At 38.0% G+C, this 18,576-nt stretch overlaps 1 protein-coding gene across 4 annotated transcripts in view; it reads left to right on the forward strand.

Annotated features, from left to right (window-relative positions):
• SNED1 (sushi, nidogen and EGF like domains 1) overlaps positions 1–18,576 on the forward strand; it is a 147,023-nt gene that overhangs the window by 110,571 nt on the left and 17,876 nt on the right. For all 4 annotated transcript variants that reach the window (XR_010086585.1, XM_063442408.1, XM_063442409.1 and 1 more), the window contains 13 exons: positions 869–982; positions 1,132–1,257; positions 4,023–4,124; positions 4,440–4,556; positions 10,652–10,768; positions 12,206–12,322; positions 12,433–12,549; positions 15,080–15,253; positions 15,351–15,464; positions 15,847–15,960; positions 16,172–16,285; positions 17,072–17,188; positions 17,765–18,052. Coding sequence is in view for 3 of the 4 variants with exons in the window: in XM_063442408.1 (XP_063298478.1) it covers positions 869–982; positions 1,132–1,257; positions 4,023–4,124; positions 4,440–4,556; positions 10,652–10,768; positions 12,206–12,322; positions 12,433–12,549; positions 15,080–15,253; positions 15,351–15,464; positions 15,847–15,960; positions 16,172–16,285; positions 17,072–17,188; positions 17,765–18,052 (1,731 nt within the window). In the remaining variant the exon portion in view is untranslated. The remainder of the gene's footprint in view (positions 1–868; positions 983–1,131; positions 1,258–4,022; positions 4,125–4,439; positions 4,557–10,651; positions 10,769–12,205; positions 12,323–12,432; positions 12,550–15,079; positions 15,254–15,350; positions 15,465–15,846; positions 15,961–16,171; positions 16,286–17,071; positions 17,189–17,764; positions 18,053–18,576) is intronic.

The raw sequence follows: 18,576 nt of genomic DNA on the forward strand, positions 1-18,576 counted from the left end.
AGCATATTCAAGGTGTGGTCTTACCAGCGATTTATAAAGAGGCAAAATTATATTTTCATCCCGAGAATTTATGCCCCTATTTATACATGACAAAACCTTACTGACCTTAGCAACTGCAGATTGACATTGCATATTGCTGCCTAATTTGTTGTCTTTAACAATTCCGAAATCCTTCTCGTGTGTGGTTATCTCTAATTCACTACCATTTAGGGTGTAATTTGCTTGTGCATTCTTGATCCCAAAGTGCATAACTTTGCATTTCTCTACATTAAATTTCATCTGCCATTTTAGTGCCCAGTCCTCCAATGTATCTAAATCCCTCTGCAGCAAAGCAATATCCTGCTCACATTTTATTACTTTACAAAGTGTTGTGTCATCTGCAAACACTGATACATGGCTTTCAATGTCTATTTCAAGATCATTTAGAAATATATGAAATAGAAGCGGTCCCAAAACAGAACCCTGAGGGACACCACTTACCACTTTTACCAGCCTGAACATTTACCATTAATGACAACTCGTTGTACTCTATCCTTAAGCCAATGTTCTACCCAAGAACAAGAATATTAGTCTAGACCAATTTCTTTTAGTTGGAAGACTAACCTATTGAAGATATTGAATATTAAAGAAGGTATAGCCGTACATCTACAGGTAGTGTAAGCCTGGTGTAAACCACGTTCTCATTCCAGGTGTCTCTGTGGGAATGCTTAGAAAAAGATTCTACAATCATCGCAGTTGGTCTTTTGCATCACATTTATACGCAGCTGGACTTGCTGTGAATGTCTTGGTTTTGTGTCCTTATATCTCCCATACTGCGTTTTGGTAAATCCAGTTTCTTTTCTGATTATCATGTCCTCTGTATCCTCAGAGCTCAAACCCTGCTCCTCATCTCCTTGCCTGAATGGTGGAACCTGCAAGGATGAAGACGATGGCTACAGCTGCTTGTGCGAGAAGCCATTTACTGGAGAACGATGTGAGACAGGTGAGCAGGTCTCTGACACAATGTACATGTTTACTCCTAGTTCTGATTTTATTTATCCTCGTTTTACTGTATCTTCCAGCCTTTGCACATCATGGACACTTTTTGCGACTGTTGCCCTATCATTGTCCCTACTGTTCACTTTGTTCTAGAGATCAAGGAGACACCGGGACCATGTGCGTCTGCTCCTTGTGAGAACAATGGTGTGTGTACGGAAACAGAGGGAACATATTCATGTGATTGTCCTTCTGGTTTCACTGGCATCAACTGTGAAAACCGTGAGTATCTTATTTGCAAAATAACACAAACAGTCACAGAGACAGAAAGATATTATGCATTCATTCATTAGTTTTGTTAGACAGTTGCATAGCCAAAAACAAAAAATGTTTTTTGGTCTCTCCCATGTTTATAAAACTATTTTGCACTAGTGTTCTTCTTGTCCTTGTTTTTACCATTTCATTGTCCATTTCTGAAAAAAATTAAATGCTGTAGAATATAAATAAAATTACTTAGTAGCAATAAAAATTAGTATGAGATAATATGTCAAAATAATAAGTATAATTATAAAACATAATATACTGTGTTGGAGCCGTATGTCGATATTGTAAACCTCTAAGAGAACAATAGGTGAGTACGGAAATATGTAGGAGACGCAGAGGAATGTTTCAACCCTGTCCATGCAGAGCACATATAATAGTTTGTCTTTAAACATTTGTAGAGTGGTAGGGATTAAAGTGGGAATAATGGTCGTGAGGGGGAGCAAATAAAATAGACACTAGTTTTGTGTATGACTTTTAGAGAGGTCAACCAGAATCCTTAAAATGGTGTATCTGAGTATGAAATCTGCTTTGAGGTAGTTAAGAAGTTCCTTCCAAATGAAACGTATTAGGAACCAGTCACGGAAGCAATGGTTTGGGTCAACACCTGGGGCAGAGTGTTTACAGCAAATATAAATTGGCATAAAAAAATGTGTCTGTGTCGATTTTCTTTCAGTTTTGGGGGGGGAAATTATTAGAGCAGAATTAAAAGAAACATGTGTGCGATAGCCAAATAAAGTAGCTTTAAAAGGTGACTTCAGTTTCAGAGCAATGTGAGGTTTTTAGGGTCTCCTGATATTCAGATGACAGGCCGTTCTTTATAGGAAACTTCGCCAAGTGCTGGAAGAGGATTAATGAGCACAGAAATGTTCTCCTATTCTGTGATCAGTCTGTTTAGAATATCTATCTGTCCCATCAGTATTTATTTAGTATTCATCCATTTTTCAGTAACCTTACTCTTTCTAGAAGTCCAAGTCTCCAGCAAGATGATCTTGCTTGGGCATTGTAGGATAGAAATGTTCACATTATTGGAAATTGAATGTCCTTTCGTGCTTTTAAAGTGAGTTACCGGATAAAAGGTGATCTGGTGTTTGTAGATTCTTAAATGAGTTTACCAGAGTAATTACCCATGAAAGTAGTGTGTGAATCATGGGGTCTAGCTAGGTTTGGAATTTCTGGAACAGGAAATTTTTAGTTAAGTATTAAGATTTGATGTCTTCCAAAGAGGGTTTGAAGTGAGCAGGGCTTGGTTTAATGCAGAGAATTGTGTAAGAGATTATTGAATAAATTACAATCTATCTAAAATTAACAACGCATTCACGATTGCCAACAAGTTGTAAATGATTTTAAAACAATCAAAATATCACCGTTTCAATACTTTTCAGCATGACTTTTACCGGGTTGAGTGAAATAGGGCCCTACACCTTACATTAAACAGGGATTACGTTTTCTCACTTATTCCAAAGAAATGCTACTGACACATCAGTGAAGTCATTGGACACCCAGCAAACTCAACACCAAAGAGGACTTGATAAACAGACAACACTTTTCTAGCAATTAAGTGAGGAATTAATTAAGTTGATGACTTTTGACAGCCATATCACCAAACTTATACACATAATTCTTCATTATCAATTCAAGCAAATAAATAAAATCAGCCACAACATCAAAACCACTGGCAGGTGATGGCAAAGTGAAAAACTTTGATTATATCGTTACAATGGCACTCGTCAAGGGGTGGGATATATTAGGCACCAAGTGAACAGTCACTTCTTGGATTTCTTTTGTTGAAAGTAGGGCAAGCAAAAAGATCTGAGTGACTTTCACAAGGCCCAAATAGTGATGGCTAGATGACTGGGTCAGAGTATCTCCAAACTGGCAAGTCTTGTGGGGTGTTCCTGGTATGCAATGGTTAGAATGTACCAGAGATGGTGCAAGGATGGACATTCCTTGTCCCTTTAGAATGTCCTAAATCATATCTGAGTTTGGATTTTTCTCAACACAATCGCATAAGGAAAGAAATAGCAGATATATTATCTTTAGCCTATTACTGATGGTAGAGAGAGCCTCTGTAGAGCTTCCTTAGCTAAAGTGCATCCCGTGAGCTTTACAGCTCCAGCCCCAGGTCATTTGCTTTCAGTTAATATTTTATTTCACATATTTTTATTTTCATTGTAGCTCCACCACTGTCTTCACCATTGGGACAACATTAGCCAGCCCAGAACTATAGTTAACTAGTGTGTATTTTGTACAAAATTTGCCAGAATGCACACCAGCCAGCAGAGCCCTCCATTTGTGCCCCCTCTTGCCTTCCACCCTGACATCCCTCTCTCTGCGGCAAGAGGGAGGGATGTCATTGGAGGAGGCTTGGGCTGGAACATAATTCAATTTGACCTGTTTTCTTTGTTTGGGGGGTGGGACACCTTTATAGGAAGGGTTTTTCTGACCAAAAACAGTCATTTATTAAAACAGTGTTTTTTTTTTTTTTTATAGAAGTAGCTCTTTAAGTATCTACATGACATTGGGTAAGGATGTCTCCTCGTGTCTTGAAAAATGTTTAAAATAGATAAATAAAGAAATGGCTCCTAAATAAGGTGTATTTTGAAATTTCCTGTAAAACTTGTTATCATCACATTAAGTGCTTTACTACCTGTCTTCAAAATATCTATTGTTTACTAACATGGTGACGCTTTAGTGATCCGCCCTCTATCATGAGTTTGCCCCAGGTATGTCTGATGGCTGCCCCTGCAGGAATGGAGGTCGTTGTGCCGATGGAAATAGCACATGTCACTGCCCACCAGGACACTTTGGTCTTCTGTGTGAATACGGTAGGTGATTAATACAATATGCTATTTTTGGATAGAACTCTAGAATAAAAATGCAGAGTTCCCACGTCCTATGACACAAGAGTCTATTTTTTATTTTAACGTCCAATCACTATGCCAGTGTCAGTTGCATGTTCATTGAAATCCATATTTCATAATGAATGTTCCTAGATAGGGGACAATTATGCATACATCTGTATCCTCAAGAAATATAAAATTCTTTTGAAACCATGTTCCCAGTAAGATAAGCATTGTGCTGCCTCACTGGACTCGTACATTGGGTGCACTGTAAATTAAGTTCTTCTCGCTTTGTTTCAGAGGTCACATCTCTTCCCTGCAGCATGGGCTCTCAATGCCCTGATGGTGGATCCTGTATGGAATATGGTGGAAGTTACCTGTGTGTCTGTCACACGGATTACATCCTTGGCAATCACTGTGAGTTGTATCATTTCGTATTGTGTCTTCTTCACATGGTGTCTTCTCTCTTTCTCTTTGATGTTCACTAGGACTATGAGAACTGGAACAGGCATAATTTTAAAAAATACCCCTTTACCTGGGTGGGCTCCTTTCCTGCATGTTTTTTTCCTTAGGAAGGCCTTTCAAGACACCCAATATGTACTAATTGCCTGCTACAATGAACCAGACAGCCTGAGTTTAAGGCTGTGTAATACTACAAGCTCAGAGAAGTTAAATTAGGGAGCAAGCAGAGAACAAGAAATAGAAGCCATGCTAATTAAAATTAATACAAGAAAACTGCGTTACCGGGTAAATTGCTCAAAACAGTTAAGCACTTTGATTTAATAAAGCTTCCAAATGACTCCATACTGGTAGAAAAACTTTATAAATAATTTATCTACAAAAATTCCTATAGACTTTAATGGTGACTTCTGTATATAACTCATTTGGAAACCTTTTTTCTAACTGTATAGAATCATTTGGAAAGCTTATTAAATCAAGGCCTTCGGTATATGTGTTTACGAGGCCTTGTTCATGGTCAATGAATCTTCTCCCTCCATGTTCCCCTCTGGGACAGGGGCTATTCCATCCTGTTAAGTCCTTTCCAAGCCTCCCTTTATGATATTTACTTTTACCATTCCATGGTATTTGATCATTGAATGTTCATTCTACGTCCTGAGCTTCACATATATTGAAAATTAAATGTCCTTGATTTTAAAGTCCATGAAAGCATTGTAACTACTTTTGGGGTTCAATTTACTGTGTATACTGTGTTTTATTATCACACCCAGCATAAATAAAGATAAAAAATAAAAAAAAAATTCTGTTGCTGCTAGTTACTAATGATTTTGACAACCAAGGAAACAAGACCAAATTAAGTTCAGATGTCAGTATTATGTCAGTAAACTGCAACAGTTTCTCTTTAAATGTCAGGTTTGGTTTTGCAGTTAGAAAGAACACATTTTGATTGTGGCTTATTTTCTAACATATTAGATTTAGCCCGTATTCCCCATTGCATAATTAGGTGGGCTGGACGGTAAAACACATGTATTATTTGGAGTATATTATCCACCACATAATAACACAGCATTTCATTGTGTTTTTCTATCGAGAGGCTTACATAGTATTTGTGGTGGGTTTTTTCACCACAGAATAACATGGGGTTCAAGATAATTTTTCAGCCACAAAGTAACACAGAGCAGTTGTTTCCTAACCTGCTTTGCCTGTCCTCCGGTTTATCACAGTCCGTCTTTAAACCAGAGTACTTGACAAATCCTCTATTTACCGATCAACTTTTCATTTTCAAAGCTTCACATTTAGTCCACAATAACATCTATCAAGACTTTGCTAATGTACTGAATTGAGTATACTTAGATACATTAGTGTCATGTCCCCTCAAGGTAAAACTCACCAAAGTTGGGATGATTAGATAACACAAAAACAATTCTATATAGTGTGCGGTGTGTGAGTGTTTTTTATTATTTTTTTCTGAAACTTACTGGACAAATCATATCTTTCCTGGGCATCATTTGTCTTTTTTGACACTTTATTTTATAAAAATCCTGATGTTAATAAGTTGAGACTGTATGGTAGCCCTGGAATGAGAATTACCCCCATGATGGCATACGATTTGCAATAGTCGACAACCCAAGGTACTGCAGTCTTTTTTTAGCAGCCACTTAGCCACAAGCACTGGCCAAAGTAAGCGTTAATATTTGTTTGTGTGTGAAAAATGCAAAAAACTAATTTGAACGCCAATTTTGGCCAGTGTTTATGACTAAGTGGCTACTAAATAAGACTGGACATACCCCATTTGCAATACCTTGGTTGTCTACTTTTGCAAATGGTATGCCTTCATGGGGTAATTCTCATTCCACCATATGGTCCTCAAAGGCAACGTAACCAATCTGGCGAATTTCAATGTGAAAAAACTGAAAAACAAGCCTTATTTGTCTCTGTAACTTTTGAAAACAACATAAAACCTGTACATGAGGGGGTACTGTTATCACAACAATGATATTATCAGTGAAAGTGCTGTTTGTGTGTGATAAATGCAAACAAACTTCACTTTCACTGATGATATCATCGTTGTAATACATTTTACTGTTTTCAAACACTAATATTTGTGTTCAGCGAAGTCCCCCAAGTAAAACAGTATACCCCATGTACAGGTTTTACGGGTCTTGGAAAGTTACAGGGTTAAATATAGTGCTAGCAAAAAAAAAGTAAATTCTCTGGACTTTCTGCCTGGGTTATCAGGCAGGTCCCGCAAATTGTAATTAATCAAGTGACTTACCGTATATACTCGAGTATAAGCCGACCCGAATATAAGCCGAGGCCCCTAATTTTACCCAAAAAAACTGGGAAAACTTATTGACTCGAGTATAAGACTAGGGGGGGAAATGCAGCAGCTACTGGTAAATTTCTAAATAAAATTATATCCTAAAAAAAATATATTAATTGAATATTTATTTACAGTGTGTGTATAATGAATGCAGTGTGTGTATGAGTGCAGCGTGTGTATGAGTGCAGCGTGTGTATGAGTGCAGCGTGTGTATGAGTGCAGCGTGTGTATGAGTGCAGCGTGTGTGTATGAGTGCAGCGTGTGTGTATGAGTGCAGCGTGTGTGTATGAGTGCAGCGTGTGTGTATGAGTGCAGCGTGTGTGTATGAGTGCAGCGTGTGTGTATGAGTGCAGCGTGTGTGTACGAGTGCAGCGTGTGTGTACGAGTGCAGCGTGTGTGTACGAGTGCAGCGTGTGTGTACGAGTGCAGCGTGTGTGTACGAGTGCAGCGTGTGTGTACGAGTGCAGCGTGTGTGTGTATGAGTGCAGTGTGTGTGTTTGTGTGTGTGTTGCAGAGCCTTGGTGGGGGGTGGGCAATTTTTTTTTATTATTTTAATTTTTTTTATTATTTATTATTTTTTTTTTATTTAATTTCATTATTATTATTTTTTTTTATTATTTAATTTCATTATTATTATTAATATATTTTTTTTTCGTCCCCCCTCCCTGCTTGATATATGGCAGGGAGGGGGGCTCTCCTTCCCTGGTGGTCCAGCATTGGCAGTTCAGTGACTTATACTCGAGTATATACGGTATATATATATATATATATATATATATATATATATATATATATATATATATATATATATATATATATATATATATATATATATATATATAAAATTTCATTCGAAGTGTATTTTGATATCAATATATATATATTAATATCAAAATACAGTTAGAACGAAATTACACATATATATATTTTAATTACCGTATTTATTGGCGTATAACACGCACTTTTTTCCCCTGAAAATAGGGGGAAAATCGTGGGTGCGTGTTATACGCCGATATCCCATAATTACTTACCTGCCCTGAAGCGTGGGCCGGCTTCACAGCTTGCACCGATTTCCGGCGGGACTGTGCACACTTCCTTTCAGTCCCGCCGGAAACCGGAACATGAAATTAAAGTTCCTGTACCGCGGTGCAAGCTGTGAAGCCGGCCCACGCTTCAGGGCAGGTAAGTAATTATGGGAGGGGAAGTACACTATGGGAGGGGAGGGGGGGGGGGAGTACACTATGGGAGGGGAGGGGAGGGGAGGGGGAAGTACACTATGGGAGGGGAGGGGAGGGGAGGGGGAAGTACACTATGGGAGGGGAGGGAGGGGAGGGGGAAGTACACTATGGGAGGGGAGGGGGGGGGAAGTACACTATGGGAGGGGAGGGGAGGGGGAGAATACTATGGGAGGGGAGGGGGAGAGTACTATGGGAGGGGAGGGGGAGAGTACTATGGGAGGGGAGGGGGAGAGTACTATGGGAGAGGAGGGGGGGAGAATACTATGGGAGGGGAGGGGGGGAGAATACTATGGGAGGGGAGGGGGGGAGAATACTATGGGAGGGGAGGGGGGGAGAATACTATGGGAGGGGGGGGAATACTATGGGAGGAGGGGAATACTATGGGAGGGGGGGAACACTATGGGATGAGGGGGGAATACTATGGGAGGGGGGGAAATTTCCTGGAATTTCTTTCTAAAAATGAGGTGCGTGTTATACGCCGATAAATACGGTATTTATTTTTGATTATTTTTCATTTTAACATATTTATATATATATATATATATATATATATATTTAATTAATATCATTCTACGTGTATTTTGATATTTATATATATATATATATACATATCTAAATATTAAAATACACTTAGACAGTATATGTGTGTGTGTATATATATATATATATATATATATATTTATTTATATATATATATATATATATATATATATACATACTTAGATCATATATATATGTGATCTAAGTATATATTATTTCATTTTAAACTGTGTTTTAACTTTATTTTACTTTATTTCATGCAGCAGGGGGACTGCCTGTCATTATTGATCTATATACACTGATCAGCCACAACCTTAAAACCACTTGCCTAATATCATGCAGGTTCACCTTGTGCTGCCAAGACAGCTCTGATGCATTGAAGCATGGACTCCACAAGACCTCTGAATGTGTCCTGTGGTATATGGCACCAATATGTAAAAGCAGCAGATCCTTTAAGTCCTGCAAGTTACGAGGTGGGGCCTCCATGGATCGGATTTGTTGTTCCAGCATATCCCACAGATGCTCAATCAGATTGTGATCTGTGGAATTTGGAGGTCAAGGCAACACCTTGAACTCTTGGTCATATTCATCAAACCATTCATGAACAATTTTTGCAGTGTAACAGGGTACATTATATGGTTGAAAGAGGCCACTGCATCAGGAAAACCATTGCCATGAAGGGGTTACATGGTCCAAGGTTGGTACGTGTTAAAGTAACATCCACATGAATGCCAGGACCCAACGTTTCCAAGCAGAACATTGCCAAGAGCAAAACACTGCCTCCACAAACCTGCCTTTATCCCATAGTACATACTGCTGTGATCTCTTCTCCAGGCAAATGACGCACACCGCTCTGGCCATCCACCTGATATAAAAGAAAATATGACTCAACAGAACAGACAACCATCTTCCATTCCTACATGGTCCAGTTCTGACACTCATGTTACCATTGAAGGAGCTTTTGGCGGTGGACAGAAGTCATCATGGGCACTCTATGCAACACCATATAAAGCAAACTGTGATGCCCTGTGTGTTCTGACACCTATCTATCATTGCCAAAGTTTGTTTTATCAATTTGAGTTACAGTAGGCCTTCTGTGTGATCGACCCAGAAAGGCTAGCCTTGCACCACTATTGGTAGGTACTATCTACTGCATACCTGGAACACCCCACAAGACTTGCCGTATTGGAGATGCTCTGAATCAGCTGACTAGCCAATACTATTTGGCCCTTATCAAAGTCACTCAAATCTTTTCACTTGCCAATTTATTCTGCTTCGAACACATGAAATTCAAGAATGGACTGTTCACTTGCTGCCTAATATATCCCACGGCTTGACAGATGCCATTGTAACAGTATAACCAACGTTATTCACTTCACCTGTCAGTAATTTTAATGTTGTGGCTGATCACTTAAGTCTGTAATATTTTCAGAATGTGACCTAAACATTTCACTAGAAAAGTGACAATATTTTGTGTGTAACACACTGCTGTGAGTAATGTATTTCAATGCATTGGCTCAGTCACAGCTCTGCTTGTTGCAAAGCCATATGCCGACAGACTAGTCACCTGCTAAAAATAAACAAATTCAATTACTTAAAGCTAGTAAGCAATTATGTGCCGAACTTGAAAACAAGCTTGACTTGTGACAGTATTTTTTTGAATTACTGCATACATATGGATTTAATAAGTAAACAATCATATTCGCAAGAATTATTTTCACATAAAATTAGATCATTCATTTGCAAATAAAGGTTTTAATGTCATTTATAACTCTTATTTTCAATCTATATTTTACATTCTAAAGCCACACATTACATAGAACTTTAAATGTTGATGATGTACCAAAAAATAAAATAAAAACAGGTAGTCGGTAATGTAAACTTTCCACTCACTTGCTTTTCCGAGTTTCCTCATATGTCATACTTGACCACTATTTTCTGTGTGTGTCTAGCCATGCCTTCTCCCTGTGACTCTGACCCTTGTTTGAATGGAGGAAGATGTGAATCTCAAGACGATAACTATTTGTGTGTGTGTAACCGTGGCTTCAGCGGAAAGCAGTGTGAGAAAGGTAAGCGTTTATGTTTTGGGTTAAGATGATGTAAGATACTATAAGTCTGCCGAGTAGGTGAATTTTTTTTATTTCTATAGCTTGTGCTAATGAGGCCTTCCGATCAAGAATTTATAATTTTTATCACAATTTAATTAAAAAAAAAAAAAACAATGACAGATAACCTTTTACTGCATTTTCCTTGATCTTCAACCAGTCAAAAGGGGATGCTACAAAGGTTTCCTTGAATATGACAAGTCTCCATAGTAAGAAAAGACTTGCCGCTTTCTGTTTGATTGTTGCTTTTTTAAATCACACCTCATCAAGCTTTCACATGTATTAATGGGAAAATTCCTTTGATGGGAAATGTATTAATGGGAAAATTTGCCTTTGACAATATTAATATCATTGATGCTTCCCCAGTCTAAAGGTTAGCCATCAATTGAGTTTTCTTAAAACAGCCTAGTGTAACATAGAAACATAGAATGTGACTGCAGATAAGAACCATTCGGCCCATCTAGTCTGCCCAATTTTTTAATACTTTCATTAGTCCCTGGCCTTATCTTATAGTTAGGATAGCCTTATGCCTATCCCACGCATGCTTAAACTCCTTCACTGTGTTAATCTCTACCACTTCAGCTGGAAGGCTGTTCCATGCATCCACTACCCTCTCAGTAAAGTAATACTTCCTGATATTATTTTTAAACCTTTGCCCCTCTAATTTAAGAATATGTCCTCTTGTTGTGGTAGTTTTTCTTCTTTTAAATATAGTCTCCTCCTTTACTCTGTTGATTCCCTTTATGTATTTAAATGTTTCTATCCTATCCCCCCTGTCTCGTCTTTCCTCCAAGCTATACATGTTAAGATCCTTTAACCTTTCCTGGTAAGTTTTATCCTGCAATCCATGAACCAGTTTTGTAGCCCTTCTCTGAACTCTCTCTAATGTTTCAATATCCTTCTGGAGATACTGTCTCCAGTACTGCGTACAATACTCCAAGTTAGGTCTCACCAGTGTTCTATACAATGGCATGAGCACTTCCCTCTTTCTACTGCTAATACCTCTCCCTATACAACCAAGCATTCTGCTAGCATTTCCTGCTGCTCTATTACATTATCTGCCTACCATCAGAAATAATCACCCCTAAATCCCTTTCCTCAGATTGAGGTTAGGACTCTATCAAATATTCTGTACTCTGCCCTTGGGTTTTTACAAGATGCATTATCTTGCACTTATCCACATTAAATATCAGCTGCCACAACTCTGACCATTTTTGTTTCAAGTGCACTATAATCCGTAGTCTAGCAAAGATATGTTTTTACTTTTTTTTCACCTTTTTTATTCATTCTTTAGTATTTTCTCATGACCTAATTTCTCAATGTTCTCTCTTCTTTTCTCTCTGTCTATCTTTTCTCATTCTATGAGATGTCCCCTCTTATCCCCCTGTCTTACTCTCTCAGTAAAGCCGGCTCTGTGCAGTCTATCTCCCTGTCGGAACGGAGGGACGTGCAAAGAATCTCATGATGACTATTACTGTGTGTGTCCCTATCCCTTCACTGGAAAGCACTGCGAAACTGGTGAGAAAGGGGAACAATGTCGGGATCCAGAATGGGGACGACGACTAATATTACCAGGACTCAAAAGCCTAAATAGGATACTAACAGCTTTTTCTTTGACCCCAATTCAGGTATGAGGGGTCCCTGCTCGTCAGGTCCATGTCATAATGGCGGTACATGTTTTCATTATCTTGGCAAATTCAAGTGTGATTGTCCACCTAACTATTCCGGAAGGCAATGTGAGAAAGGTAAGTTCCAAAAATGAGTACAAAACAGCAATGCTATTGAGGTTTGCTCTGTCCATGTCCACAATTTCTCTAATTATTTATTTATTTTATTTATTTAAATTCACTCCACTCAATAAAAATATTTTAAACAAATTCACTCCATATTTTTTACCAAAATCTAAACTGACTGCATTTCTTTCACAAGATCTTTATACCCTTTAGATTGTAAGCTCATGATCCATTTAGCTTAGTACCTTGTATAATAGCACTTTATAAATTTAGTAATAATAATAATAATGGTGCATTTTTAAAAGTGGACTCCAGACCCCACACATTTGGTGCAATGTGTAGGTTAGGTTACAGTTAGTTACTTCTTTCACGTCTTTATAAAACCTTTTCTGCATTACCATCCCATCCTGCAGTCAGTAACTTAAAGGTGAAGAGGGGTGCTGTCCCAGGTGACATGTAACAGGGTACCTCCCCCAGTGGAGGCAAATACCGAGGGGTGCAGTGCATGTGGGGGTGCCGCGTGGCAGGTTCCTGCTCTGTGGCTATCGTGCATTCACTCTGTACTGTTTTCCCAGCTCCCTCGCGTGCACTGTTCAGATGCTGAACCAGAATGTGACGTCACCCCAGAAAAAAATGATTAGATACAATTAAAAACTATTTGTGTTTTTGTGTGTCTGTGTTACATATATATGTGTGTGTATTTATATGAGTCTCTGTATATCAGTCTGTGTGTGTCTATGAGTGTGTGTATGTGTATGTAAATGTAAGTGTGTGTGTGTGTGTGTGTGTGAGATTTCCCTTATAAACGGGGTTGGGGTGCAAAATAAATTTCTACAGTTTGGGGGTGTGCCAGATTACATTTCCACCCCGGTTGACATGTAACCTAGGTACGTCTCTGCCTGCAATGTCTGTTGTTTTTGTTGTTGTTGTTTTTTATCTTAAAGCACTGCTCTACGTCATGTTATGATATATGTTTCTGGGAATTGTAATTCATTAGCCTGCTTTCTACAGTAGATAACAAGTTAACTACAACGCCAAGAAACTTAGAACTTAATAAATATATAGGAAAACCAACTCTTAACAACTGAGTCATAATTCATAAATACCACCAAACAGGGGCATGTCCCTATTCCTCTGTACAATGAGAAATGTAGCTGTATGTATGGCTTATTAACCACTTATTAACAACACTATATTCACTAGCTTGCAACAGTTGTGTGTATATATATATATATATATATAAAACCCAATACATGTTATATATATATAAAACCCAATACATGTTATATATATATATATATATATATATAAAACCCAATACATGTTATATATATATATATATATATATAAAACCCAATACATGTTATATATATAAAACCCAATACATGTTATATATATAAAACCCAATACATGTTATATATATAAAACCCAATACATGTTATATATAAAACCCAATACATGTTATATATATAAAACCCAATAAATGTCCTCTGCAGCCTTCCAAACTAGGGGCTTAAATACACTTATTCTAGATACATTACAAAAAAATGAAAAAATAAAGCAATTAAAAGGATTCTCACCTTCAAAGTTCTTGTTACTGCTGCTATTCTATATGCAGGGAAGAGCATCAAATCCTTCCAATACGAGGCAGCAGCCTCAGCAATCACAAGCCTTTTATTCTGGTCTTTGAGTTCTAGTAAACCAACAATAAGGAGCTGGTCTTATCCCTTAAACCTCTGTCTATCGAGGATTTATAGGATATGTAGTTCATTCCCAGAGAGGATCTGGTAAAAGGACTTTACCAGTACATTGATATTAACTGATGTATATATGACGTGATATGATATATTTTAATGTAGGATGACATAATAAGAGTTTTTAAGAGATAATTTATCTCATCTATGGGCTATTCAAGCTCCTTTAGAGTACAGAAGGCCTATTGGTTGTTTCTCTGAATAATATTCCTCTTGTCTAGTCTCTGAATGTTGGTGTATGTTTCTTTTATGAAACCATTTGGAGAAGGTGCCTTCCATAATCATTAGGTGCACATTTATTTGATCCCATATGAAACCCAAATAGTTAGATTTACTGATGCACTCTAATTGGTGCAATGTCCCCTGTATTGCAATGGAGATCTGGCAACACAACTATATGTCAGATATGATGAACCTCTAGTTGGAGTTATTGTCTGCAGGCAATTAAAGTTGAAGTTGAAGTATAATGTTATAATGCAAGGTTACCCAAAAATGTTTTGCCTCACATGGGCACAGTTATAGGCAGCTCCATGGGTGAGCCTTTTAAAAAAAAAAAAAAAAAAAAAAATGTATTATTATGCTGAAGCTTTTGGGTCATCCCAATTTTGTGCCAATTAAGTTTAAGAAAATGATTTTCTTTAATTTTCGGTCACAGTTACTTAGTTCTCTAATACGTACATACGTCCTTTTCTTTTCTTTATTTTCTGTGAGTGGCACTATTATTCTGTTCACGTTCCTTCTACTATAATTTTGTCAAATAGTATTAATTCCTACACATTTCTGAGCAGAGTTGGGATGTGGACCTCCGGAACAAGTGAAATACGCAAAGATGATTGTGACCTCCACGTGGCCCGGGGGCAGTGCAGAATATCAGTGTCATGACGGGTACATCCTAAGCTCCCCAAACAACTCCCGTATTTGCAATGAGGATGGTTTGTGGAGTCAACCTCCAGAGTGTGAGGGTAAGTGTCTGTTTGCAACTCCCCTACATTCCCTATGACAGAGTGGTTCATCACAGAAAGACACCGATGCTTTCCGTTATCCTCTCATTTACGCTAGAAATCGATGAGTGTGCATCTCAACCGTGCCAAAATGGAGCAATCTGTAAAGATCGCGTGTCACATTTTCTATGTCATTGTCCAGAAGGATACAGCGGTCAGTACTGCGAGCTAGGTAAGTGCACGGCTACATATACATTCAATTGTTGTGAACCTAATAAATAACATTTATTTAGGCTAGTGAGAAGGGAATGTAACACTACTAAGGGCTAGTAATGTAGGTGAAGCCGGGATACATCTGTTGATTTGAGAAGTGGGGATGTGATAATACAGTTCTTTAGTGAGAGAACATGCTATTTCTAAAGGTTGGTGGGACAGGATGTGACATTTCTTTAGCTTAGGCTAGTTAAAATGTAATCTGTAATGCAGAGAGAAGGGAATGTAATCTGTAATGCAGAGCTTCACTTGACGGAGATAGGTTGCTGTACATTGTGTAGCTTGTAAGTGTATGTAGAATGGCAATGTGGATCTGAGCATCCTGTTGTCTACATTCACAGAGATGAATGAGTGTCTCTCAGATCCATGTAAGAATGGAGGCACTTGTAAAGATTTACCTGGGTCTTTTATCTGTTCCTGCCCTGAGGGATTCACCGGGACCCAGTGTGAGATCGGTAAGAAAACTAAAACATTGCTGTACCGCTGTAACCATTTCTCAATGTAACCATTTGTTTTAACTGCAACATAGTAATTACAAACAATTAGTGCTAAAATATTGAAATGCAATATATACTCGTTAGATTCTGTTTAGTATCCATGAGTAATCAGATAATTTATAGTATTTAAAGTTATTTTGTTATTTTATATGTTGATCATTTTTACCAGAACTAGATGGCTGTGACTCGTCCCCGTGCCAAAATGGCGGAATTTGTGAGAATCTGGCCGGCTCCTATCTATGTGTGTGTCCCAGGGAATTTGATGGTTATCACTGTGAAACTGGTGAGTGAATATATCATTTGAATTGTTTTACAGACACCCTCATGTGTTCTAATTTGTTTAATGTTGTAATTAAACCAGCCTCATCTCAGAAAGTCGCTAGCTTTGTTTTTTCCCCTCAGTTCTATTCATTTTATTTGCTAAAAAAGAAGTTAAGGAAGGTTCCAATAAACAATGAGCATTGAAGTTTATTGATAAAGAAGACGGTTGCAAACTCAAAGTCTATCACATCAGGAAATAGAGAAAAACTGTACTTCATTCTTCTTCTATCTCAACTTGCTACGGTTTCACCTACTGTCCAGTCTGCCAAGCACACCCAATATACATAATAATATCTTTTTGCTGAATTGACCATCACTTTTATTCAATAACGCAAGGTTGCAACCCCCTAAGGGCAGTATTGCAATATACAGCCTTTTAAGTCAGTTTAATCCTTGCAGACATATATGCTATGTTCTGAAAGATATTTTTATAGGAGGATAGAGTCCCGGAATAATGGGATTTGAAAATACAATTTTAAAAAAGTATTGCAGTTTACAAAGTCAAGACCTTTTTAGCCCGCCAATCAACCCACATTTAGTCTTTACTGCTTTTAGTTTAACGTTTCCAACCTAGTTGAAGGGATTAAATGGTGTACGTACTATATTTTAATATGTATGGGTTCTTACAAGGAGGAAATTGGAATTTTCACACCAGGTCTATATTGGTATTTGAGATATGTCAAATTAACAATTTATTTAATTTTTTATTGTAATTGAATTTACTGTTGTGTGGACTTTGTGTTGTTAGTGAGCAATCTGTGTCTGTTGAATCCTTGTGGCAACCGTGGTGTCTGTGTGCCAAGTGGAGAAGGATCTGCTACCTGTACTTGCCGTGCTGGGTACACCGGGATAACCTGTGAGAAAGGTAACTGTGTTATGCCACCCAGTTTTAAAACGAAATGTAACAAATTAAATTTAATACAAACTAATAAGAACACAACTCTTAAAAATAATATTTACGCATATTCATTCACTGTAGAAAAACGAACCCCTTCAGCGCCACTGTAAGGGGCCTTCACAGAAGGGGAAGCTACAGTGCCAGGAAAACAAGTTTATTTTCCTGACACTATAGTTTCCCTTTAATGAATACAATGATGCAGTGCAAGATTCGGTACCATTTTACCATAATTATACTATCACTCTCCAAGACGCAATCTTATATGTTTCATTCTTTATCTCACAGGATGCGATTAAGTCCTAAGAGATACAAGGAGAAACAAATACGTGTCATGTTTTGTAACATCCTATTAAATCTCACCACCTCATGTTTATGGAATAAACCCCTTTATGTCATATTACCTGTCAGGACTGCCAAGATGATAAAAAAAAAATGTGTTGGACCTAGAATGTGTTTTGACTCCTTTATCTAGGCATTGTTCTTTTATTCTAAATCTGTAAGTTAGATTATAGATGTTTCTTTCCTTGTCTTTTATTTATACAGAGCTGCCTCCACCTATCTCTCTGTCTTTGGGGGCTGTGGGGGAGAACAGTGTGTGGGTGTTTTGGACTTCCCCTGAAGATAGCACTGGTCATATGTTAGATGGCTTTGCTGTGAGCTACACGGCCCCAGATGGCTCTCCTCGGACAGATTTTGTAGAGAGAGGTCAGACAGAACACGAGCTACGAGGTCTCAGCCCCGGACGTTCTTACAACATCACCATCGTAACAGTGAAACGCAATCTGCGGAACAACGATATCAGCCGCCCACTCACCCTCCTCGCTCGCACACGTGAGACCCTTGTAAACCTTTATAGTGACCTGGGCATACAGACAGAGACTAAAAGGAAGCTTTTCTTGCCTAACCTGACTGACTAATTTATCTTCTTAGGGCTTCTTGAGTTGTACTTTTCTAAACTTCTTTTCAGTAACTTTTTTTTTTTTACCAAAACTAATGTTACACATGTGCTTGTGCGAATGCATAACAGGCTGTGTGGGATGGATGTATTTGTGAGTAACAAGTAGTGTGTAATAATGTGTGTTAAGCATAGTTTTCAACACATGAAAACAAATTCCGGGGACAGTTTGTGTCAAGTACACACACAGATGTACAAAATATACACACAAACACACACACACACATCCACAATGATACACACACACTGACACACAAATACAGATACACAGAATGACACACACTCAGACACAGTTACACGTAGATACACACGCATGCAGACACACTTACAAACTGACAAACACACGCAAACAAAGAAATACAAAATATTCACATAATTCCAAGAAAATTCATTATTTCCT

The sequence above is a fragment of the Pelobates fuscus genome, chromosome 2 (assembly GCF_036172605.1).
Source record: "Pelobates fuscus isolate aPelFus1 chromosome 2, aPelFus1.pri, whole genome shotgun sequence".
Lineage (NCBI taxonomy): Eukaryota > Metazoa > Chordata > Amphibia > Anura > Pelobatidae > Pelobates > Pelobates fuscus.